This window comes from Taudactylus pleione, unplaced genomic scaffold (assembly GCF_031769625.1).
Source record: "Taudactylus pleione unplaced genomic scaffold, aTauple2 ptg000270l, whole genome shotgun sequence".
In the NCBI taxonomy this organism is placed as follows: Eukaryota; Metazoa; Chordata; class Amphibia; order Anura; family Myobatrachidae; genus Taudactylus; species Taudactylus pleione.
Window position 1 is genome coordinate 8,895,269 of NW_028284672.1, and position 25,230 is coordinate 8,920,498.

The 25,230-nt window shown below is 46.5% G+C and overlaps 1 protein-coding gene across 1 annotated transcript in view; it reads right to left on the reverse strand.

Annotated features, from left to right (window-relative positions):
• Window positions 1-289: 289 nt before the first annotated feature.
• The window catches only part of PPP2R1B (protein phosphatase 2 scaffold subunit Abeta), a 55,549-nt gene continuing 30,608 nt past the window's right edge, over window positions 290-25,230 (reverse strand). Inside the window, exons 5-15 of the mRNA XM_088481424.1 lie at window positions 25,045-25,192; window positions 24,498-24,653; window positions 23,228-23,342; window positions 22,133-22,203; window positions 18,667-18,801; window positions 16,914-17,087; window positions 16,202-16,262; window positions 14,135-14,289; window positions 12,297-12,439; window positions 9,923-10,014; window positions 290-1,727 (exon numbers count right to left, since the gene is read on the reverse strand). Coding sequence (XP_088337550.1) covers window positions 1,711-1,727; window positions 9,923-10,014; window positions 12,297-12,439; window positions 14,135-14,289; window positions 16,202-16,262; window positions 16,914-17,087; window positions 18,667-18,801; window positions 22,133-22,203; window positions 23,228-23,342; window positions 24,498-24,653; window positions 25,045-25,192 — 1,267 coding nt within the window. The 3' untranslated portion in view covers window positions 290-1,710. The remainder of the gene's footprint in view (window positions 1,728-9,922; window positions 10,015-12,296; window positions 12,440-14,134; window positions 14,290-16,201; window positions 16,263-16,913; window positions 17,088-18,666; window positions 18,802-22,132; window positions 22,204-23,227; window positions 23,343-24,497; window positions 24,654-25,044; window positions 25,193-25,230) is intronic.

Consider the following 25,230-nt stretch of genomic DNA (forward strand, 5'->3'; position numbering starts at 1 on the left):
CCTCTGCTGTTTCTATCCATTTTTGGAAGCCTTTTGTATATTTGTATTTATATTATACTGCTTCGTGGCCCTCCCCCTTGCCCTAATTTCCCTCTACCCCCCCTCTACCGTACATCAGTCACCTGACTTGTATTTTTGTTATTGCCATTTTTATTTTGTTTACTACTATATTTAAAATCTTGTCAATATTGGGCTTTTGTTGCCCCATGTTTTTGTGTTTATTTCTATTTTGTATTTTGTCTGACCACTTCAAATAAAGAATTATAAACAAAAAACATTGAAGCATACATCCAATTGAATAATGTTTATTTCCTTTTAATCAAGCACTTACATGACACTATTTCTACGGCCGTTATCGAGTTAACCCTCAAGGAATGTCCCAAGGTAAGAGGACTTCAGTTAATTTTTGCACTTTAATAAAAGGCTTTCTTGGGGCGATTCAGGTGCTCACGGTTTGCGGAGAGGAACCTCTGTCCAGGCATTGGGGTGCAAAGCAGACCAGCTAAAAAATAAAATCAAAAGGATGGAATGCCACATTCTCCATCAAGGAGGCATCACATTAAATAGTCCTGAAAAAGGTTGCTTGTCAGAAGGCGAGCATTGCCCCTGATCATACCAGCCATGCAAACTACTGACCCTCGTAGTGTACAATTTCATTACAGCATCAGCAGCAAGGGGAGGGGGGATTTAAGGTGATGCTGGGTGGACCCTTCCTGCAGTCTTAAAAGCATCAAGATAAAAATGTAGAGAGTCGGAAGCTTACAACAGTGTTCCCTGACTGCATGTGAGATCATATGTATTATGCACATGCGAGTAATGCCTTATGGTCACACCCGCAGCATTTATGCTCTTAGCAGTTCAATGTCTCCATCTAAAAAAATTCATATTTCACCGACAGGCTTCTTCAGTCGCTTTAAGTCTGGAATAAATGTTCCATTTATACACTGTAAAGCAAACATTACATCCCAATCAGAGCTGATGAACTCTCTCCTAAAGATAGAACACCCCATACCTAAAGCATCGGTGGTCACCAACTTAGCATAGAACTGTGTGGCTAGAGTATGGGGGATTCTGGATTACAAATGAGACCTTTGTACATAATGCACAGGACACAAGCTGCATTTTTTTCTGTATGACAATTAGAACTGGATTCATCAAATTTGTTTTTCTACAGTCACTTTATAAAAAAAAAAGAAAAAAAAAGAAAAAAAAAGAAAAAAAAAAAAGAAGGACTATGACACTGGACTTGTCAGTCTCTTCAAATCTATATTATCCACCAATGGCCAGATCGTGGTCTCTGTCCAGTACATACATGACAATGATCAGAAAACCACTCTCCTGATAGATCTGAGTAATCGGCTTGTACTTTGATATTAAAACTTTAAAAGCTGCCTGGCTATAGAGTCTGTGGGTACCCAAATTGTTATGCCATCACCAAAAATCACCAACACAAAGCCCTGACCACCACTAGTAACAAGGCTCCCTTCGTACTGCAAATAAAAAAACGTGAGACTGGAAATACATAAATAAAGTTGTAAAAAAAAGAAAAAGTCTTTTAGAAGAGGCACATGTGCAGGGAATGTGGTCTTCCAACAGTAGTTGCCATATGTTCCGTGAGGTCTTGAAAGGTTGTTCCGCAGAGTTTCAAAACAATCGTTCTACTACATACTGAACAAACAATGGGGGAAAGTAGTCGTCTGCTTATTCTTCTTATGCCAAGGCAAGGACTGCAAGGAGAGAGAGAGAGAGCTTAGTAGTTGCTAAAGAAAACAAATGTCAAGATCTGAAAAGGCTAAAGTGGGCATACACTATACGGATGTAATGATACATCATGCGCACTTATACACACACTGCATGATCCAGTGTACGAAGGCGCATGTAACCCACTGCGTCTTTCATTGCATATGTCGTGGACGACGAATCAGGTGTACACTGAACGATGCATACCATATAGCATTCCGATCCACGTTGTATAGTGTGTACCCAGCTTTACAGCGAGGGCATCAAAGTTGCATTATAATGAGCAACATCTTTAGTAACTATTATGTAGTACTTTAGTGAGTGATCAGTTCCCTGGTGCATTTTATTGGCCTAAAAAATGGTTAAAGTTAAACACAGTATATAGAGTTGTATTCACTATCATACACAGAAAATGAAACAATTGAGGACAGATGCTTTATTTATTATTTAACCTTGACTTTTTCAGATTTAGAACAAAATGCTCTATTAATCTGTTCCAAAGGGGTGGGTTGCAATAAAAAAAAAATTGCAAACCTTTTTTTGTCTCGTAAAGCAGTTTCCTTCTTCCATTGGTGTTTAACATGCACAGGTTAAATAAATCTTTATGAGAGTACCCCAAGATGTAAGCAGTTGTTTGGAACGTGTCAGTTGATTAGGACACTGCTTTTTTTTTTAATGGAAGAGTGTATTGCACACTATGGGAAGGTCAGGCAGCCGTTTAGTCTAGAATACATTCAATTCTACAGACGTGTCTTTATACACTGTGGCCTCAGTGGCTCTAAAATATGAGATATGGTAAGAACTTACCTTTGTTATCTCTATTTCTACAAAGTCCATAGGGTTCTACAGGATACTTTGGGGTATAGGTGTGACGTCAGTCATCGGGCACCATAGAGTTAAGCTTTCAGCCTCCCAGGATGCACTAGGGTCCCCCTCCTATACCCCACCCCTGAGCCAAGGCATCTCAGTTACATACCAAGCCATAGGCCGGAGGAGGAGAAGGAAGAGAGAGAAGAAAGATCTGGACACGCACAAGAATCACATTCTCACCAGAGGGAGACGGAAAAACCGGTGACCAGAGTAAAGCCCATCTGCAGCACAGGTGCGACAGGGCGGGAGTCCTGTGGAACCCTATGGACTTCGTAGAAATAGAGATAATAAAAGGTAAGTTCTTACCATATCTCATATTTTCTACATCAGGGTCCATAGGGTATCCACAGGATACCTTGGGGATGTCCCAAAGCAGTATCCTTCAAGGGTGGGGACGCTCCTGTGCTGAAAGGAGAATCCGCCGCCCGAAGGAAGCATCCTGAGAGGCAAAGGTGTCAAACGCATAATACCTCACAAATGTATGGACAGAGGACCACGTGGCAGCCTTGCAGATCTGGACTGCAGAGGCACCACGTCGAGCTGCCCACGAAGGACCCACAGACCTAGTGGAATGAGCCCTCACAGAGGATGGAACCGGAAGGCCTTCATGAAGATAAGCTTCTGAAATTGCCATACGAATCCAACCTGCCAAAGTTTGCTTTGAAGCAGGCCAACCCTTTTTACGGAAGCCATAGAGGACAAACAAGGTGTCCGACTTCCGAAACGAAGAAGTGCGGTCAACATAAATCCTTAAGGCCCGCACAACGTCCAAAGTGGCCTCACCCACTGAAAGATCAGGTGAGTTAAAAGCCGGCACAACGATGTCCTCGTTGATGTGGAAACTTAAAACAACTTTGGGAAGGAATCCAGGACGAGTGCGCAGCACCGCCCTGTTCCTATGAAAAATCAGAAAAGGGGGTCTACAGGAGAAAGCCCCTAAGTCAGAAACACGTCTGGCCGAAGCAATGGCCAGCGGTCCCTGGAGAGCCCTCAGGACCACAGCTAAATCCCAAGGCGCCACCGGTGGAACAAAAGGTGGCTGAATTCTGAGAACACCTTGCATAAAGGTGCGCACATCAGGGATTGCAGCAATCCTACGATGGAACCAGACTGACAGGGCAGACACCTGCACCTTCAGAGAAGCAAGGCGAAGCCCATGGTCTAGTCCTGCCTGTAGGAAAGCTAGACGGAACTCCCGAGGGGCGTAACCTCTCGGTCGACACCACTGGAAGAACGTATGCCACACACGATGGTATATCCTTGCAGAAGATGGTTTCCGAGCTCTTAGCATAGTTTGCACTACAGAACTGGAAAACCCCCTGGACCTCAACATGCCCGTCTCAACAGCCACGCCGTCAAAGACAGCCGAGTCAGGTCCGGGTGAAGACAAGGACCCTGTGACAGCAGGTCCGGTCGTAGCGGCAACCGCAGAGGAATGTCCACGGACTGACCCTGAAGGTCTGAGAACCAGTGCCGCCTGGGCCACGCGGGAGCTATCAACAGGAGAGTCCCTCCTTCCTGTTTCAATTTCCGGATTACCCGTGGAAGAAGGGACAATGGAGGAAAGAGATAAGCAAACCGGAACGTCCACTGGACGGACAGAGCATCCACCAGAGACGCCTTTTCGTCTCTTGTTCGAGACCCGTACACCGGAAACTTGTTGTTGTGCCGTGACGCCATGAGGTCTATCTCAGGAAGACACCACCTGTCCACCAGAAGTTGAAAGACGTCCTGGTGCAGAGACCACTCCCCCGGATGAACGTCCTGGCGACTGAGAAAGTCCGTCTCCCAGTTGAGGACTCCCGGGATGAATACCACTGATATGGCCGGGAGGTTGCGCTCTGCCCAGACCAGAATGCGGGACACCTCTACGAGTGCCGCCCGACTTCGGGTTCCTCCTTGCCGATTTATGTAAGCCACGGTGGTGGCGTTGTCCGACTGGACCTGCACGGGGTGACCTTGGAGAACCCGATGTGCCTGCTGGAGAGCCTTGAAAACCGCGCGGAGTTCCAAGAGGTTTATTGGAAGCTCCTGTTCTGCCTGAGTCCACCTGCCTTGGAACAAGTGTGGACCCGTGACCGCTCCCCAGCCCTGAAGACTGGCGTCCGTTGTTAACAGGACCCAGTTCGCCACCCAAAACGGACGACCCTGGTTGAGATGGGTCATCTGCAACCACCAGGATAGGGACAGGCGAACCTCTGGGGTGAGCACCATCGTCTGGGACTTTAGACTCTGAGGAAGTCCATTCCATTTGGACAGGATCAATTGCTACAGAGGTCTGGAGTGAAACTGGGCATATTCCACCATGTCGAATACTGACACCATGGAGCCCAGTAACCTCATCGCCGAGTGGAGACACACTAGGCAACTCTGCAGACAACTGCGCACCTTCAACTGTAAGGCAGAAATCTTTTCTCCAGTCACAAAGATCCTCTGCTGACTGGAGTCCAATAAGGCTCCGAGGTGCAGAATCCTCTGAGACGGGATCAGGGTGGATTTTTGCCAGTTTATTAACCAGCCGTGATGTTGCAGAACTGCAATCGTCAGGTCCAAGTGGCGTAGAAGGAGCTCTGGAGATCCTGCTACCAACAGAAGATCGTCTAGGTACGGCAACAAGAACACTCCCGGCAGCCGCAGGATAAGCCGCCATGACCGCCATGACCTTGGTGAACACTCGTGGTGCTGTCGACAGGCCAAAAGGTAACGCCCGAAACTGGAAGTGATCGTTGCGGATTGCAAACCTGAGGAACTGTTGATGGCGTAAAATAGGGACATGCAGGTAAGCTTCCTGTATGTCCAATGACACCATGTAATCCCCAGGTTACAGCGCCAGAATGATGGACCGTAGGGTCTCCATCCGAAAACGCGACACCTGCAAAGACTTGTTGAGGGCCTTGAGGTTGAGAATTGGACGGTACGACCCATTGGGCTTCTGCACCAAAAATAGAGTGGAATAGAAACCTTGGCCCCTCTGGGAGTATGGAACAGGCACTATAACTCCAGCCTGGAGCATAGTGTGCAAAACCTTCCGCAGTTCCACGGCTTTGTTCCGGTCTAATGGAAGGCCTGTGGTGAAGAATCGGGATGGAGGCCTGTGCCGAAAGGAGAGGGCATACCAGTGAGAAACCAGTGAGAAACCACCTCGTGAACCCAAATGTCTGTCGTGGTTATCGACCAACACTGGGTGAACTGCAACAGGCGGCCTCCCACTTTGGGATCCCCGGACAGTCAGGCCGCAGGCTTGTCATCTGACTTAGGGGCCGGACGTCTGGTACTCCAGGCCTGTTTCCGTGCCTTGGCCAATTTTTTGGGGCCAGCCTGACGGGGAAAAGACTGTGCTTTAGGCCTACCCTGGGCCTTGTAAGGCCGAAAGGACGGCGTACCTGAACTGGAAGGGACCGCAGCAGACGGGAGACATGCAGATTTGGCTACAATTTTGTCCAGATCCGGACCAAATAGGCCTTCTCCATTAAAAGGCAAAGCTTCCAAGCCTTTTTGGAATCAGCGTCCGCCTTCCAAGATCGCAACCATAAGGTGCGACGAGCAGCTACAGCTGCCGAAGAAATCCGAGAAGTTAGGGTACTGATATCCAAGGCCGCTTCATTGATGTAAGTGGCCGAATCCCGGAGATTGCCTACCAACTCGGACTGTTCAGCCGAACAGTCGGAATCCAAAGACGCCTCCAAACTATCGGCCCAGCGCTACATAGCTCTGGCTACCCAACAATCGGCCATAGCCGGTCTAGATGCCCCCCCCCAGCAAGGGAATAAATGGACTTTAGGCAGATCTCTACCTTACGGTCCGTAGCATCCTTCAAGGAGGACATGGAGGGCATGGGCAATGTGGTACTTCGGACTAGGCGTGTCACATGAGAATCCACCTGTGGAGGGGATTCCCACTTAGAAAAATAATTGTCCTGCAAACGGGTAAGCAACCGCTAAGCGTCTTTGAGGCTGATACAGTTTACCAGGATGTTTCCATGCCTCCTCTAAATGGTCTACTAACTGACCCGAAAGAGGAAACGCTGTGGCGTCACCCTGAATATCCTTAAAAAAGGCATATTTGGACTTGGACACCGGAGGATTGTCATCCTCAATAACTAAAGCTGTGCGGACTGCCCGAATAAGGCCAGGAATATAAACCTTGGACTTAGCGTCCGACTCTTTAGTACGGAGAGGTTCTTGGTCAGATAGATCCAGAATCTCCCCATCATCGGACTTCACGTCGTCATCCTCATAAGGAGCGGACAGAGACGCCTTCGGCCGCTTATGTGGCAGCAACACAGACTCCCCTTGTAACACGTCCGACAAATGCTGTACAGAACTTGTCAGTGAATTAACCCACGCAGGCCCCTGAGAGACCTGAGGAGGGGAAATAGGGAGAATGTGGGGTACCATCAGTTGTCTCGGGAAACCCTGCATGCGTGACAACACCACTGACTGCTGGGACAATCCCTTCTGTGAGAACGCAGGTTGCGGAGCTTACTGGCCCACAAGGGTTGTAAGCGCTTTGGTGAAATAAGTCCAGGGCGGTTCCTGTACCGGAGCCGTGACAGTAATTGGCCGCGCCAATGGAAAAAATACTGCCGACATAGCCCCTCCGCGTTACCCTCCCCCTCTGCTATTGGTACCTTACATGTAGTACACAGAAGCTGGAGAGGAAATTCACTCTCAGACATGATGGTATGTGACCCCCCTCACTGATACTCGTTAGTATAGTGGGAGAACCAGCCTGCAATCACCGCACCGCAAGGGTTTTAGCAGAAGAAGAGCAGGGACAGTGAAATGGCTAACAGTAGAAAGTGAAAGTACAGGCAGCAGGTGCTAGTAGAAGTCACATACAATGCAAAGAAATTAATCCCTGCACTATCAGCGCTGTTCCTCAACTTACGCAGACACAGAGCCTGGTAGGACACAGCGCTGCATACACAGACCTGTTTCAACGGAGACGTATGCCGGGGGATCCAGACCACGATGCCACCGAGAAACAGAGAGGCGGCCGGCCTGGGGAAGGAGCGCTGCCACAGGGCCAGTCGGCGTGTGCAGAGAGGGCTGTGTGCAGCGGGGGAGGCGCCGGCTGTGAGACAGGGAAGGCGCGCTCCCCTGGCATGCAATTAACCCCTGGGATGCCGCAGCGCTACCGCTCAGCTGCGGTCCACTGTCCCAGGGGGGTAGTGGAAGCGCAGGTTGTTACCTGGCTCCACGCTGCAGCCAGTCCCCAGGGAGCCCCCTGCCTAAAGACTCTGGACCATGTGTTCAGCGGGGACCCACCGCGGGACCCTGCTGCTTACCTGCTGCCCCCTTGAATCCGGCCATGGTCCAAAACATCTGGGGTCACCGCTAGCTGTGACCCCAGATGCTTACCAGCATCCCCGGATCAGTACCGGCGTTCTGGTACCGGCGGGGGTGTAGGGAAGACAGCATGGACGTCAGTAGAGACTGTCCATGCTGTACTTCCAGATGGGCAGCCACAGCTGCCTTGAAGAAAACTTCAGGGGCTATCCTTAGCCCCCCTCTAAACAGGTGCTCCGACTCCGAGCTGGGCACCAACGAAACAGATGCCTTGGCTCGGGGGCGGGGTATAGGAGGGGGACCCTAGTGCATCCTGGGAGGCTGAAAACTTAACTCTATGGTGCCCGATGCCTGACGTCATCACCTATACCCCAAGGTATCCTGTGGATACCCTAGGGACCCTGATGTAGAAATAGCCCCTCTCGGCGTGCCAGTCTCGCCCGGGACCTGGGCATCTTTTTCGCTCAAAATGTGCGTCTTACTCACATAAATAAAACTGGAAGCAACAAAATTACTCTGATCAATATACGTGCGACATGTGCAAATGAGTCTGAATCAGTGAAGTGCTACGATCTAGCAACCGCAACGTTTTCTCACAAGTAGTTCCGTATTGCTTCATCTGTGACTTTGTACGTGTTCAAAACTGCGCGGTTAAAGTGGCAGCCCAGCGTCTCTAGTGCACTGAGCGGTGTTTCGCAGCATGTGCGATGCCAATAAGACGCACAATTTAGAGAAAAAGACTAAGCTACACCTCTCGGAGAAGCTCAGTCACGCCGGGCACATTATGGCATATAGGGCCATATTCAATTTGGAGCGAAAAGTCAGTTATAAGCGATAATTCATCGACGATGACGTTATTTCCGCCATTTTCACTTATCCCCATATTCAATTACAAAGACTTTACGCAGGTGCGAAAAGTCTTTGTAAAAAAATGGGGATAAGTTTTCACTACTGCATAGGTGGCGAAAAAAAAAAAGTGCAGAATTGGGGTTTTGTGGTGCAGAATTTAAAAAAAAAAAAAAAAAAACAACCTGAAAACTTTGGAATGTCCCCCTTAAAGTAAACTGTCCAAATTATTCTTAAAAAAAAAAAAACATAGGACACCCCAAAAAAAGTGGTTTCATTTTGGGGGCGAAGAAAAAAATAAATTGGGAGACAAACTTAAAAACTAGCGAAATTGACTCATGGGGGAACCCCAAGTATGCGGCAGGTGTTTTTCTAGAATACGGGTGGTTGCGGCAAGTGGATTTTAAAAAAATTGAAAAACTCACTTTAGGGACTTAAAAATATTCTTGCACAAATTTAATGGGTCTAGTTATTTCCCCCCCAAAAAAGAGCTAAATTGCTATTCTTCACCACTTCTTCAAAGCCGCATTTAAGCACCTGCCGCGGCCATTTAAAAACCCCAATTACCTTCAGCAGGCCAAATCGGGGGTACCCATAGTGATCCCCCATGTCAGATCATCTTCTAGGGGGTGGCAGGCTGATTTCCCCAAAAGTGACAGAACTTTGATAATTACCTTTCCGCCGGGTCCCGTTATCGCCGATTCCTACTTGAATACGGGGATAAGCAGGCATGCGCCCGATACTTTATCCCAGGAAAAAACGGCGATGATGGCGAGAAGTCCATCCTCGGACTTTGTCTCAAATTGTATATGGCCCATAAACGCTAGGTGTGTGAGGACACATCTGCATGTGATGTGCTGCCATACTCACTCTCCTGCACACATCTAAAGGGTGTATACACTTTTTTTTTTTTTTTTTTTTAAACGAAATGAGCTAAATTCATGCCTTGATGAGCATTCCAGCGGCACTATGCAGAAAGTGGATTACCCAATTTGCGTGCATTTAGGACGGCTGTGTGACCTATTGCCTATACTATTGCCATTATTGTCTAATTGTAACATCCCTGGGAGAGATGCTATGGTGCATTATTGTAAAGTTTTGAAAGTCTAAAAATTTCACAGTATCCCTCCCCCCCGCCCATATCAGCAGTGAGCAGATCTGCACACAGAACCTACCAGTCATTGCTTCCTGCGCAAAATATTTCACATCCATATCCTCATCCTGGCCCAGCTTCTGCAGTACAGGCTTCACATCTGACTGTAATGTGCTGAAATAAAAGGGATCAAGAATATATAGAATTCACATCTGAAATTTGTAGCTGCAAATACATTTCTGAACCAGCAAAACATTTCTTCAATCCACATAAGACTGAATATATTTCCATCTGTCTTTCCTGATACTGCTGAATTGCTGTGGTATGAAAACCAATAAATTTCTGAAAAAAAGTCTAGATCTATGTATAGACAATGTAACTCTCCTATATATAATATAGTTCCGATACAGGTTGGGTAAGAGATCCCAGTGGTCAGGATGCTGCTGGTCAGATTACAGACAGCAGCATCCAGACAGTCAGAATCCCGACACCCATAATGAAAAACAGGTAAGTCTGACCCTTACCCCTAACCCTCCCTCCCCAGTGCCTAAACTCCCCCTCCCCACACCCTAAACCTAAACACTACCTCCCCGGTCCCTAAACCTAACCTAATTTTTGTCCTCAAAATTCTACACACAATACCCCATAATGACGTGTAAAAAGTTTTTTTTTAGATTTTTGCAAATTTCATAAAAAAACAAAACAAAACAAAAAAATAAGAAATCACATGTACATAAGTCCTCAGCCTTTGCCACGAAGCTCAAAATTGAGCTCAGGTGCATTCTGTTTCCACTGATCATCCTTGAGATGTTCCTACAGCTTAAATGGAGTCCACTTGTGGTAAAATCAGTTGATTGGACATGATTTTGAAAGGCATACACCTGTCTATATAAAAGGTCCCACACTTGACAGTGCATGTCAGAGCACAAACCAAGCATGAAGTCCAAGGAATTGTCTGTAGACCTCTGAGACAGGATTGTCTCGAGGCACAAATCTGGGGAAGGGTAAAGAAAAATTTCTGCTGCTTTGAAGGTCCCAATGAGCACAGTGGCCTCCATCATCTGTAAATGGAAGAAGTTCGGAACCACCAGGACTCTTCCTAGAGTTGGCCGCCCGTCTAAACCGAGCGATCGTGGGATTAGGGTCCTAGTCATGGAGGTGACCAAGAACCCAATGGTCACTCTGTCAGAGCTACAGCATTCCTCTGTGGAGAGAGGAGAACCTTCCAGAAGGACAACCGTCTCTGCAGCAATCCACCAATCAGGCATATATGGTAGAGTGGCCAGACGGAAGCCACTCCTTAGTAAAAATCACATGGCAGCCCGCCTGGAGTTTGCCAAAATGCACCTGAAACAAAATTCTCTGGTCTGATGAGACAAAGATTGAACTCTTTTGTGTCAATGCCAGGTGATATGTTTGGAGGAAACCAGGCACCGCTCATCACCAGGCCAATACCATCCCTACAGTGAAGCATGGTGGTGGCAGCATCATGCTTTGGGGATGTTTTTCAGTGGCAGGAACAGGGAGACTAGTCAGGATAGAGGGAACGATGAATGTAGCAATGTACTGAGACATCCTGGATGAAAACCTTGACCTCAGACTGGAGCGACTGTTCATCTTTCAGCAGGACAACGACCCTAAGCACACAGCCAAGATATCAAAAGGAGTGGCTTCAGGACAACTCTGTGCATGTCCTTGAGTGGCCCAGTCAGAGCCCAGACTTGAATCGGATTGAACATCTGTGGAGAGATCTGAAAATGGCTGTGCACCGATGCTTCCCATCCAACCTGATGGAGATTGGAGAGGTGTTGCAAAGAGGAATGGGCGAAACTGCCCAAAGATAGGTATGCCAAGCTTGTGGCATCATATTCAAAAAGATTTGAGGCTGTAATTGCTGCCAAAGGTGCATCAACAAAGTATTGAGTAAAGGCTTTTTTTGTTTTTTTATTAAATTTTCTAAAATCTCAAGAACACTTTACACATTGTCATTATGGGGTAGTGTGTGTAGAATTTTGAGGACAAAAATTAATTTATTCCATTTTGGAATAAGGCTGTAACATAAAATGTGGACAAAGTGAAGAGCTATGAATAGTTTCCGGATGCACTGTATAACAAGCATAGGATTTCAGTTCTTTATTGTTACAAACAGTTGTATAAACAATTTCATTAGTTCTAAACTAACGTTTTTCTTGAGGATACAGTTTATAGTGTCCCTGCTAGACTGCGGGCAGGGAGGGAAGTGGGGTTTCAGTCAAAAAGGGGGTGTGGCTGACATGTCATTGTGACACGCCCCCAATTCGGCACACTTGGGGGCGTGCCCAGCACTTACGGAGCATTTTGCCTCTTTGAAATCGAGCAGGGTGCAGCGCCCTGTTAAAACAGCCTAGCAGGAAAACTAGATTACACTGGAGTTAATAATGCTCATTCTGTACTGCATTGTTGGTGTAAACACATACTTGCTATCCAGGACTGGTCCTATTCTTTGTAGCGATTTGGCCACGTTGAAACGTACATTAGCCACCTGGTCAGCTGCCATCTTCAGTACAATGGGCAGCATCAGCTTGGTGGTGATATCCTTGCCACATGCTTCAGACAGAGCCTGCAGGATTTACCACAATAATAAGACAAATAGAAGAGAACTCCAAAAAACATGCATCAGCAATACATAACATTTATTACACGAAACACAGGGTTAAGGAGTTCAGGAAACAGTAGGTGTACGCTACTAACACTGGGGTAGATGTACGAAGCCCAGAAACGGTATCAGCGCACGTTATGTGCGCTGATACCGCTTCTCCCCGATGTATGATCGGGGTTCTGGGCGGTAAATGACAGGGGCGCCATGCGCCCCTGTCATTATCGGCGCTGCTATCTACAAGATAGCAGCGCCGACGGCAGGGCTATGTACGAACGGTCATAACGCATGACCGTTCAGCCGGCTGTAGCTGTCGTTATCGACAGCTACAACCTGGTGCTGCCCTATCTCCACAGCAGGGACAGCGCTGTCCCTGCTGCGGCAGCTGCCGACTCCACGCGGGGATCTCGCAATACTTGCGATACCCCGCGCATGCTCAGTGGAGCCGGCCGGGACAGAGACACAGCGCATCAGCACTAGGCTGATACGCTGCTGTCTCTAGCGGGTAGCGCCGGAGGGGGGAGTTAACGCTCCCCCTCTCCGGCCGATGAGATGTTTATACATCTCATCGGTAGTGCTTCCTGCTTCGCCTCGGTAAAGAGGCGAAGCGGGAAGCGTTATAGCGGCACGTTAAGTGCCGCTATAATACATCTACCCCACTGTTTGTTGTGTACGTATCTACTTACCAACTATTGGGGTAGATGTATTATAGTGGCACTTAACTTAACTTTATTGAGGCGAAGCAGGAAGCCCTACCGATGAGATGTATATACATCTCGTCGACCGGAGAGGGGGAGCGTTAACTCCCTCCTCCGGCGATACCCGTTAGAGACAGCAGCGTATCAGCCTAGTGCTGATGCGCTGTGTCTGTCCCGGCCGGCTCCAATGAGCATGCGCGGGATCACGCAAGTATCGCGAGATCCCCGCGTGGAGCCCGGGAGCCGGCAGCCGCCGCAGCAGGGACAGCGCTGTCCCTGCTGTGGGGATAGGCTAGCGCCAGGCTGTAGCTGTCGATAACGACAGCTACAGCCGGCCGAACGGACATGGCCCTGCCGTCGACGCTGCTATCTTGTAGATAGCAGCGCCAATAATGACAGGGGCACATAGCGCCCCTGTCATTTACCGCCCAGAACCCCGATCATACATCGGGGAGAAGCGGTATCAGCGCACATAACGTGCGCTGATACCGCTTCAGGGCTTCATACATCTCACCCATTATGTTGTTTTGCTTATCTCTTCCTTCTAAGGAAGTCACACATGCTTCAGTTCTTACTTACCATACACCTGCCATATACAACTGACAATATTCAAGTACAATAAACCATTTCCCAGGGTATTGCTTACAGTTCAATATAATTCTGATATAAAATGTGTGTGCCAGCACATTGCGCACAAAGTCAACAGTATTAAATCAGCATGCAGTTATGTTGACATGGGCAGAATGTTGCTAGTCCATTTTAGTGTTAGGCTGCGGTTAGGGCTACAATCGCCTGCAAACGCTATATCGACATGCAGATAATGTCAGCGTCAACATTACATAATATCCATGTCGACATTCCGAAAGTCGGCATTGTGACCATGTTGGCATTTTGTACCTCACCCAGAAAATTCAATTTGTAAACATGTCCATAAGCTGGGGACTCCAGTGAACCTACGTACATTGACACAGAACAGAGTTGTCATCCGATGCAGGTAGTTGGGATCATTTGCCATGGCGAGGACTTTAGGGACTATAGTATTCTGTGCCCACTCTGCACCAAACTTTTCCACCAGCTTCATTAGATTGTTGGTGGCTGCTTCTCGGATGGCATAAACTGAAGTGAAGCGGAGGAAAAAATTATTTAGTTTTCAAAATAAGGTTCTATTAAATATTCTTTTTTTCTTACATTATTTGGCACCACCCTATTAGCCAGAATTTGCAGTCTGGCATCGGAAACTAGCGGCTCTTTGCATGGAACACGTTCATTACGATAGGAAATGAGAACAAATCTTCATTATAACTAGGCCTTATAAAACAGCTTGGGATAGAAGCTTGGCTCTTTTTGTGAAACGTTTAAATCAAAGTAAGAACAGACCCACATTTTAAAATAATAAAAAAAATTCTTAGAAGAGTGTTTTCTCACATAGGAAAACAGGGTAAGATATGGGTTGGGTACAAAGATATACCTACTTACAAAGAATTGGCACGAGGAGGTATATTTGCAATGCTATCTTTAAAAAAATGTGGAAATTGCATACAGTGCAAAACGAGTGGGTGGTCACACAATCTGGCATCCATTAAGACACAGGTTCTCAAACTCGGTCTTCAGGACCCCAAACAGTGCATGTTTTCTAGGTCTCCTCACAGATTCACAAGTGAAATCATTAGCTCCACCTGTGGATCTTTTAAAATGTGTCAGTGAGTGATGAAAACACCTGTGCACCTGCTGGGTGACCTGGAAAACGTGCACTGTGTGGGGTCCTGAGGACAGAGATTGAAAACCACTGCGTTAAGACATTACCTAAGAATCCTGGTACAGTCAGCACCCTGCCACAAAGGAAAAGGCACCCGTTGCCAAAGCGTAGGCTCCCAATTGTTGCTGTGATGAAATATTAAGGTGCATACACACGGTCAGATCTGTCAGATAAACGATGAACAATTTTACCAAAGATTTGAACGATTTCAGACAGTATTAAAATGAATGAAATCGTCAAAATCTGACTGCAAACACAGACTATGTCAGATATCGTTATCTGACAAGCGGGAACGTGCATTGTTCATCGTTGCAGTTTCACATGTCAGATTTTCTTTCAGATATGAACGATTTTTAAAATAGTTATCGTTCATATCTGACAACAAATGTGACCGTGTGTATACACCATTAGACTGACACACAGGGGGCTCACCAAGCCTTCCTATAGCTATTGAAGCGGACAAAGGATCCAAATGACAACTCCTGACTGCTGAATATGTATAACAAAGCCACACTCCAGGAGTAAAGTGCATTAACCAGGGCAAGGACACAAGGAAGGCACCACCAACTCCTGGTTGATGTGAAAACTTGAGGCCACTTTAAGCTGGAAGAATACTACCGTATAATGGACAATATTTTTTGCAAAAGACAAGGTAGAAACAGTAGCAGGAAGGAGTTGACCACTCAGATACAATAAGCCAAAACAATAGAAAGGGGAAAAGACAACAGGTTAGATAACAGGGCTACCATATATGTGTTGTATTTTAACAATTAAACCTTGGAATGTCATGCCTAGCACATATAAGGGCATAGATCGCCTAAGATTGGTATAAACAGACTCTTCAAACTATTTTTAAAGTCTGCCCTGCTACTGAGTTGATTGAGAGAAAACTGCAAGAATAAAAAAAGTTGACATATAATCTACCCCTTGAGAAAGCACTGAAACCCAACATAGTGCACAAACATCATTCCACTGCTCCAGACACAGGTTTGATGAATATGTGGAGTCTCTGCTTCTTTATAAAAGTTTAATAATTCAATATAACATGATGGAAGTGGAAGTCTACAGCCATTAGTTAGTAAGCAAACCTAAAGCAGCCATTCAGCGTTTTCATCGAGAACTGCCAAAATCAATGTACTTCTGTGAAATCCAAACTAACACTGATGTCAACTGCAGTTCCCGCAAAGCCTCAATATGATAAGAGAATTGCACAGTGATTAATCCAGCCACAGGAACTGAGACACATTATCTTGGTACATTTGGAGCACTTACCATGGTCAACGAGCCAAGCCATGCACAAAGAGTTCAGCTTTTCATCGAAAAACTCCACACCCTGTAAAGATAGGAAATGATACATGTCGATCTAATACACATTGGGGCAGCAATGCTCTGTCTGTGTGATTAAGTAGTTGTATGAGCGGGTTGGGTATGAAATACCGCCGGTTCAAATCCCAAAAGTGCAAGCCCAAAGGGTGGAGAAACCCAACAACGGAGGTGAGGAGCCTAACCCTTCTCCCTCTACCCCCTAACACTCCCTTTAGTGGTGCCTAACCATAACCTCCCCCCGGTGGTGCATAAGCCCCCCCACCCCCCTTGCCGCACCCAAAACCTAACCTTCCCCTGGGGGTGCCTAATTCTAATTTCCCCTCTGGGAACCTAATCCCCACTTCCCCGGGCTAATCGCACATACTTACCTGGATCCATTGTTCGGGATTCCGGCGGTCGAGATGCAGATGCCGGTATCCTGATCCCTTTCGGGATAGCGGCGCCAGCATACCCACTACATCCCGTACGAGCAACACGTCTTAATACCTCATTTAACAAAAACAAAGCATTCTACTGTTGCCTAATAGTCACATTATGTAACTGAAGTGACACAACCAATTTATATAGCCACATGGGAAACCACATGTATAGGCAGAATTACATACACTTTAACCTATACATGCACCTTTGGCGGCAGATAAGTACCAGGTAGACTTACCAGCTGACCAGCGAGCAAGGGCATGTACTCTATGATGGCGAGCCTCACTCTCCACTTTGTATCCTCCGCCAGTTCCACAATGGCTGGTAAGAGAGACTGAGAGAGCTGACGTATTCCAATCACTTCATTTACACAGTCCAGGTTAGAGATTATATTCAGCCGGACTTCTGGGCACTGTGAGAAAGTAGTTACATAAACTTTATTAACCAAACTGAGCAAAGGTCGTTTATACACTGTCAGGAAAAAGGAAGCATCTAATACCACTTTTATACACGTTTCCAACCCGGACCAGACCCCTTTTACACAGCCAGGTCTGCAGTGACCAGGGTCTTCCGGCGCAGGTAAGCAGCGCTTCTTCCCTTCTCTCCCCACAGCGGTCCAGAGGCAGGGAGGCCGGGTGGGGAGCGCTGGTCGGGCCAGACCTGGTTGCAGTGGACGCTTGGGGACGTCATCTCCAAGCCCCACTGAAGCCGGCCAATTGGGCAGCATGTGGCACAATCTGGGTCATCGTGACCCGGATCACGCCGTTTACACTGCAGGGTGACACGGGAAAGACCCGTAGCCAACCCTGCAAGCTGCCCGTTTTGGACCCGAGCGGATCCATTTACACTGATGAAAATCCTGGGCTGAAGCACGTTCACGTGCACCTGGGGCCTACCCTTTAACCTGGCATAGCCCAATGCAATTGTGTATGTTATCTTTATTTTTATCATTCTATACTTGGGCGGCCCACCGGTGCCTTCCCAAAATTACTCGAGTCCATAAATGTCATTATTTTTTAAATATTTAATCTAGTTAAAAAAAAAAAAAAAGATACAGTAGATAAGAGAGGTTCTGTCAGGGCTCGTCTATTTGTTACCTGGAGTAGAAATCCAGATTCTGATACCAATGGAGGACCAAAGTCCTTCAATTACTCTACAGTATGTTTCCTCAGAAGTCCATTGAAAGCTGTGAATACATTTTGCAATTTGCTTGATTTGCCTATAGCAAAAAAAAAAAAAAGCAAAATCTGAGAGAGGGGAGGGGGCTGGGCCCCCCCCACCCGCTGCCTCAGAGAGAGGGGAGGGGGCTGGGCCCCCCCCCACCCGCTGCCTCAGAGAGAGGGGAGGGGGCTGGGCCCCCCCCACCCGCTGCCTCAGAGAGAGGGGAGGGGGCTGGGCCCCCCCCCACCCGCTGCCTCAGAGAGAGGGGAGGGGGGGCTGGGGCCCCCCCCACCCGCTGCCTCAGAGAGAGGGGAGGGGGGGCTGGGGCCCCCCCCACCCGCTGCCTCAGAGAGAGGGGAGGGGGGGCTGGGGCCCCCCCCACCCGCTGCCTCAGAGAGAGGGGAGGGGGGGCTGGGCCCCCCCCACCCGCTGCCTCAGAGAGAGGGGAGGGGGCTGGGCCCCCCCCCACCCGCTGCCTCAGAGAGAGGGGAGGGGGCTGGGCCCCCCCCCACCCGCTGCCTCAGAGAGAGGGGAGGGGGTGGGGCCCCTCCACTCAATGCATTCCAATAAACAGATACAAACTAATTTTGAACACTATAACAAAAAATTAAATAGTGCATTATTCTATACAAGGCTATGCTAGACAGGAGTTCCTCTTGCATTGCCCACAGAAAAGAGACTACAGGAAAGGTAAATGGCACAATATGCACAATGGTGGCTGAATGCAATAACTGCAGCTGATCAGCAGAGAATCCCAAAGAAAATGCCGGATGGTAAAAATGACAGCTGTAAAATAATCTCTAGAAAGAAAACCTAAATTAATACGTTACCTCATCTTTCAATTGAGCCAGGAAGAGAGGTAGGAGGTGCTCAATTGTATTATCCTTGCCTAGAATTGTGGATAATCCCATGATTACAGATGCCAGCGCAGATTTCACATGCTGATTTGTGTCTGACACCAGTTCCTAAAGAAAATAAAAAGGCACATGAGAATGATATCAGTGTACAGTAATTATACATTTACATAGATGTCTGGTTACAGCCACCTAAGTGACAAACGTGGCTTGTAACATCTATATGCACACAGACAATGCAAACCTTCTGCAAAACTATAACATTGCTACTTTTATTAACCAATTTTCCATCTTATCAAGATGTAAGAACGACTAACAAGGGTGGGCAAAATGCGTCCCAAGGGCCAAATGTAGCCTCCAGGCAACTGTGCCAGGCCAATGTCTCTTACACCCAAGCAGCCCTTGTCTAGAGTGCCTGTAATTGGCTGATACTGTCTACACGTACATACAGCATTGTATGCGAGTGACGTGCTTTCCTGGACACGGAATGCAGAGCGTGCATGGCTGGCGTAGCTGTTCTGCCATCAGACTCAGTACTCCCTTCCTGGTGAATGAGCCTCACCACCTGCTCACATAGCTGCTGGATCCACACTGTAGGATGGTGCCAGAAATGAGTCTCAGAACCACCCGAGCTCCTCTGTATAAGCTTGCAGGCTGCAGTGTCTCCAGGCCACCCTGCTGGAGACTCCTGCAGGTAGCCAACGGCCACACAGAAGGGGGTTAGGTTCTACCTTACACATGCCAGGTACCTACATGAATGTCTCTGAATGTTGGGGACCTGGTCAGAATTTGACTTGTCCAGCACAAGTTACTTTCATTGTGCAAGGTGTGTAGTAACTAATAGTCCACTGGTCTCTTCTGTAGGTAGTGGGATGATGCAGTTGTGACTGGGAGCAACGATGGCACCAAGTGTTAAAGTGAAGAGTAACCTGGCCATTCTATGGGAGTATAATCAGCTCCACACATCTCATACAATACATGTGTATAAGTCGCTTAAACAGACTTCTGCGTGCTGACTTGTTACCTGTGTGATTGCACAGCCTTGGGGCCAAATGTAATAGGTCGGGTATTTTTCAAAAGTATGAAAAAGCCAGAAATCACAGCATCTAAGTCACCAGATGTTACAGAAGGTAATTGTGTGGATTAGTGTTTAAACTAAAGACGAGTGTCAGCGATTTTTGGCAAGTAAAAAGGACAAAGTGGCCAGAAACTCGCCAAAATCTCACCTTCATTGGCTCTGGCTAGAGAGACTGATCTGACTACCCGCATTCTGAGCCATCTGTCCTGACACAACATAATAAAGAGCCACATTAAACATATGTATTCGTTTGTCACTAATTGATACTCAAGAGGCTCCAAGATAATAAAAATATTTACAAGCCATTTTCTCATTAATTATTTACAGATTTTATTATTGGGGCAATTAAGTTAAAAAAGAACATTTAACACTATGCCTACAAAGATATTTTATGTTATTTGGGGTCATATTAATTAACAATAGTGTCACCACTTACATTAGCTTGTGGAACTACAGGTGCCAGCACGGATGAATTTATATTCTGCAAGTTTGATATTCCAGAGAGTTTACATGTCATAGGCTATGACATCAGTAGGGACAGCGACTTGTATCCGGAGGAGAGTGATTTTAGTGGACTTCTATTATATACGAAGACTTGAAATTCGCTGAATAATATGCAGTTTTTCAAAATCAGAAGCTATTAAATTACCCCCTTGGTCTGTACATGCCCAGCCAACACTTATACACAGGGTGGGCAAAATACTGGCCCACCAGGCAATTGGCTTTGTCTTATTGTTTATTAATTATCGATCCACAACCTGTATGTGACCCGCCCAGTAAAGACCATACATTTTGTGCATGGGCCCTCACCAGTTTACTAAATCTTGTTAAATTGCCCCCTCTGCTCTTACAGAATGACTTCCCGCAAACTGCAGAACGGCTCACACAAACTGAGCAGCTCAACTGCTTATTACTGAAGAGATTCAACATGCAACAAATATGAAATGTGTCACCAATCAGTGTAAAAGTGACATTATACTGAAGGATTGTAAATAATATTTTGGAGACATCCTGTTGCTAAGCAACACAAGATATGTCATGACAGACACTTTGCACGAATTGTATTGTTTATCTCCAATGAGTGTTCTGTTTCTTTCCATGGTTACTTGGTTAATATATGAAATTATTCTATTATGCTTCATACATTTACATCTGGGAGAGCGGCTTACGCTTGATAAGAGCTAATAATGTACACACCAGACTTTGCCTTAAAATGTTAAGTAATGCATAGGATGAATAGAGTAAAAAACTAAAATGTTTCATATTCGCAAAATCTTTTTTCCCTGCTGCCAACATAATGAATACAGTATAATTATTGGTATGCATTAATGGCTACTATAGTATCCTTTGAAGCAGAATTGAAATCACAGTCTTAAATCGTGATGTACAGATGTGTCCACATACACCTACCCTCAAATTGACCAAATAGCCCCCGGCATGTGTCCCACCAGAGACCTTCCAAAAATATGAGTCTTATTGCATCATGAACGAGACTAAAGTACAACGCAGGGTACACAGAACACGGACGCTGGCATTGCATGGCAGTCTCCACGCGACCTGCCTCTCATCTGGGTTAAAAAAGCAAGAGAGCTCCGATACGAGCAACCGACCCCATGCCTCGCGCCACATAGCTTTATGATTAACCTGTGACTTTATACCAATTACTTTGCAACAAAAGTACGACTCTAGGTTGCCTGGTACACTGTAGGAGACTTTGTATGTAGCTACGATGCAAATAAGACCCAAAAATCAGGAAAAAAGTATGACGGTACGGGACTCGCTACGTGTGGTGGAGCACCTAGGTCACGCCGCATATGGTGCAAATACACTAGGTGAATGATTACATCTGTAGGTATCAGTGGAACTTTGGGGGGGGGGTCATCATTTCTAAATGGGATGTAGTTCCTATCCTGACGGTCGGATGCCAGCGCTCAGAACACCGGCACCGGAGCCCCAACAGCAGGCGGAGTCCCGGCTCCACAATCCCGACCGCAAGCACCACGATAGTATTAGGGGGAGCGTTAGGTTTAGGCACTAAGGGGAGATCCAGCTGCAAGGGGGTGGGGGTAGGGTTAGAATACTTACCTAGTTGGGTCGGGATTCTGACTGTCGGCATGGCGCTGTCGGTATTGTGACCGCCAGTATCCGGACTGTCGGGATCACATACACAACCCAACCCTTTTTAAACACTAACATTGTATATTACATACATGTCATTTAGGGGCTGTGTAATTCTGTTGTTACCATATCTGAAGAATATTTTTATACAATTGCTTTATTACTGCAGTAACTTTTCTTCCCCGAGACTAATAATATAGGAGGATGACGTTTAACAGATAACGATCAAACAGAAAATGATCTCACCTTTACATAGGGCAGAATGTGGCTCATTATGATAGTCTCCCTTCCATCTCCTGGCAGATTCTCACAAAATTCTAAGACAGACGAGAAGTTATAGGAAGATATATTTGCACTGGTGCAGACTGGTCTGAGTAAGTGTATACAGCAGCAAGATGGGTAGGACAGATCAGGTAGGATTTGCCATTGGTAAAAACACATTCAGAATGGAAGCCCTAAATCACTTTGACAGATACATTTTGTTGTAAAGAACCAATGGAATACATCTTAGTGTTCATTCTACCATCCTGCACCTGGCACAACCTGTGCAGTTACCCTTCCCTGCCTGGCGAGGCAGTGTGCACTCTGGTGCTTCTAGCACACTCAACTGATGCAACAAACTGCTGAGATAAAGACCAGAGTGTGCTAGAAGCAACAGAGCAGAGAGCAACAGCCCAGGCAGGAAAGAGGAACTGCACAGGCTGTGACAGGTGCAGGGTGCAAGAATGAACACAATGAATCCAATGATTAGTACTGTTTGGAAAGGTAAAGCATGTTTCCATCATATTTATTACAAATTCGGCCTTGGGGAAGCTTCATTTTCATGTTTTGGACAGGTGTGATTCACATAAAGGAACTTATACACACACTCTCATTCATGGTGCGCTCACTACAATATAACTATGTGCACAAATCCTTAAGGTGGACGTCGGTCTACGGCTAGAGATCAGCGGGGACACCATTTAGGAGGTTTAAGATTAGCTGTAACATTTTGCAGAGCCTGTATATATAGGACGGGGTTGGCCTGGATGATATCATCTGCACCCCAATACTATAGTATCTAGACTTGTCTGGATCTTGTAACAGCGTACATGCGATCAAGGTTACACTTTATTGTTAGAAGAGGATTTCTCACACCTTTGGGATGTCAGTGACAGGTGTACTTCAATAAGGTTTCCAAGATACGAGAACCAATATTCTTATCCAACAAAAACCTCAGAATTTATAGCAGGAAATCAATTACTAGTTTTGTCAAAATATTAAATCCAATGAGTAAAACGTTTCAGATTCCACCTTGAATTTAACACAGCAAAAAAAAAAATGCTCAGTCCGTCTGCTCACCTTTTACTTTGTGCGCCCCTGCAGCTCGAACCTCTGCTTCGCAATCTTTCAGCAGGTTCTGAAATGCAGGCACCAGGTCATTCTTCGTGATCTCTGGACCAACAGCCTTCTGGAGCTGGAACACAATGCATCACAGGTCATTCACCTGCAAAAGGCTTTATCACCAATGTAGACAACTCTTCAGTACAAGGTGACGGTAGCAAGGTTGTAGGTTGGAGAAAGGAAACACTTCGTATAGAGGTGGTAGTTCAGTGTGTTTAAAGATTTGAAGGCTGGGGGTGGGCGTCCGTGTTCGGGTGTCACAGCTTATTCCATAGATTGGTAGCATGTATAAATCATGATGGCGAGAGAGAGGTGGGTATTAAAGAGGACATAAAGTGCTGGTCAGAGGTAGATCAAGACGGCATGAACTAGAGTATTTCAGGATAAGGCGTGTGATGGAGGGATGGTGTTTAGAGACTTTTTGGTAAGGACTCTTAATTTGAAATTTATTCTGGGGAATATGGGAAACCAGTGTGGGGATTTGCAGAGTTATGTTAAAGATATGGAATGGCAATTAAAGGAGGATCAGTCCTGTGGAAGGATAGATCAAAACCAGGGCAGACAGAGGAGTGTCAGGTAGGACGAGGTCGCAGTAGCTGGGGTGGAGAGGATGAGATAATGAATGACCTACGGACAACCAGTAAGTGAGGAAACATCTGTATAGACAAATATCAGTAAGCATCCCTTTATAAGGTCTAGCTTTTACCACTTAGAGACTCATTTCATACATACAGATGTGGTCTTAAACAGTTTTGCTGCAGTCGTGCTAAAAAAAGCCCCTCCCGGAGCACCAGGTCTTGTGAGACTCTGCTAGCACCGGGCGTAACTATTTGCCAAAAGTCCGTCCAAGTCGCAATGCAAGTAGGACGCACCGGCGGGCTGTGCTGATTGACTTGATGTGCGACACATGTATACGACGTTAGCAGAGTAGCGCGGGACCTGGCAGCTCACCCACGCCGGCAAGTTGCGCTGCATGGCGTATTGAGGCTCTATCTATGAGGATACATCTATACAGCCGTTTCCACTGTAAATGGGGCCTGTCATATAGTATTATGAACTTAAGAATGTCCGTACCGGCTATAGGTTGGTATAGTATTGGGAATGGTGTAATCTGCTTAACTGCAATAGCTTTGATTATATCTACTTCAATGCTGCCTACAATGCGACACTGGCAATAAACACTTGCTTTAATAAGGGGAACTATATAACCATTATACAATATAATTACCTCTGAAAATTTGTCGGCAACCATGTAGCGGACACGCCAGGATTTGTCCTCAGTGGCTTGCCGGAGTGTGGGCATCACCAGAGCTTCAAGATCCTCTTCAGGAAGGAGCTGAGCAATACTGACACAGGCTTCCACTGCCAGTAATCGTACAGAGTCCTGCAATGACAATCGGATAGTCAGCCTAGGGGCTACACTGACTGCATGCACATGAGTGCATACTGTATAAACACTACAATACTACAGGAGATGTTGGGGAATTGCCCAGTTATTGCTGCATTTATGACAATTTATCACAATGCCCAATTAATGATCTGATCAAACTAAATGAATGCAATTGATGGAAGACCGTGATCAGCCTGTGGGTGTGATAATCCTGAGCCTGCAATAGGGCCACTGACAGCAGGGGTGATCCTCCTGTTTGTGGACCTATGTGTAGCCAAACTGTAGGCCCTGTTGTTCTGCTCCCTGACTGAGTGGCAGTATGTGTGACCAGCTATAACATTTCCAACAATGTTCTCATTTCATATAGTAACAGCCTGTTATTCACCTGCTCATCTGAAGCCAGGTTGGTAAAGAGAGGAATGATGTCATTCTTTACATATTCCAGTTCAAGGACCTTGGCAAATTCACCAAGTTTGGAAGCAGCAGCACGTCGTACCATTGGCGTGTCATCAGAGCACAAGTTGCGGAAGTGTCTGGGGAAATAAGAGCATTCTTACTTATTAAACCGTAT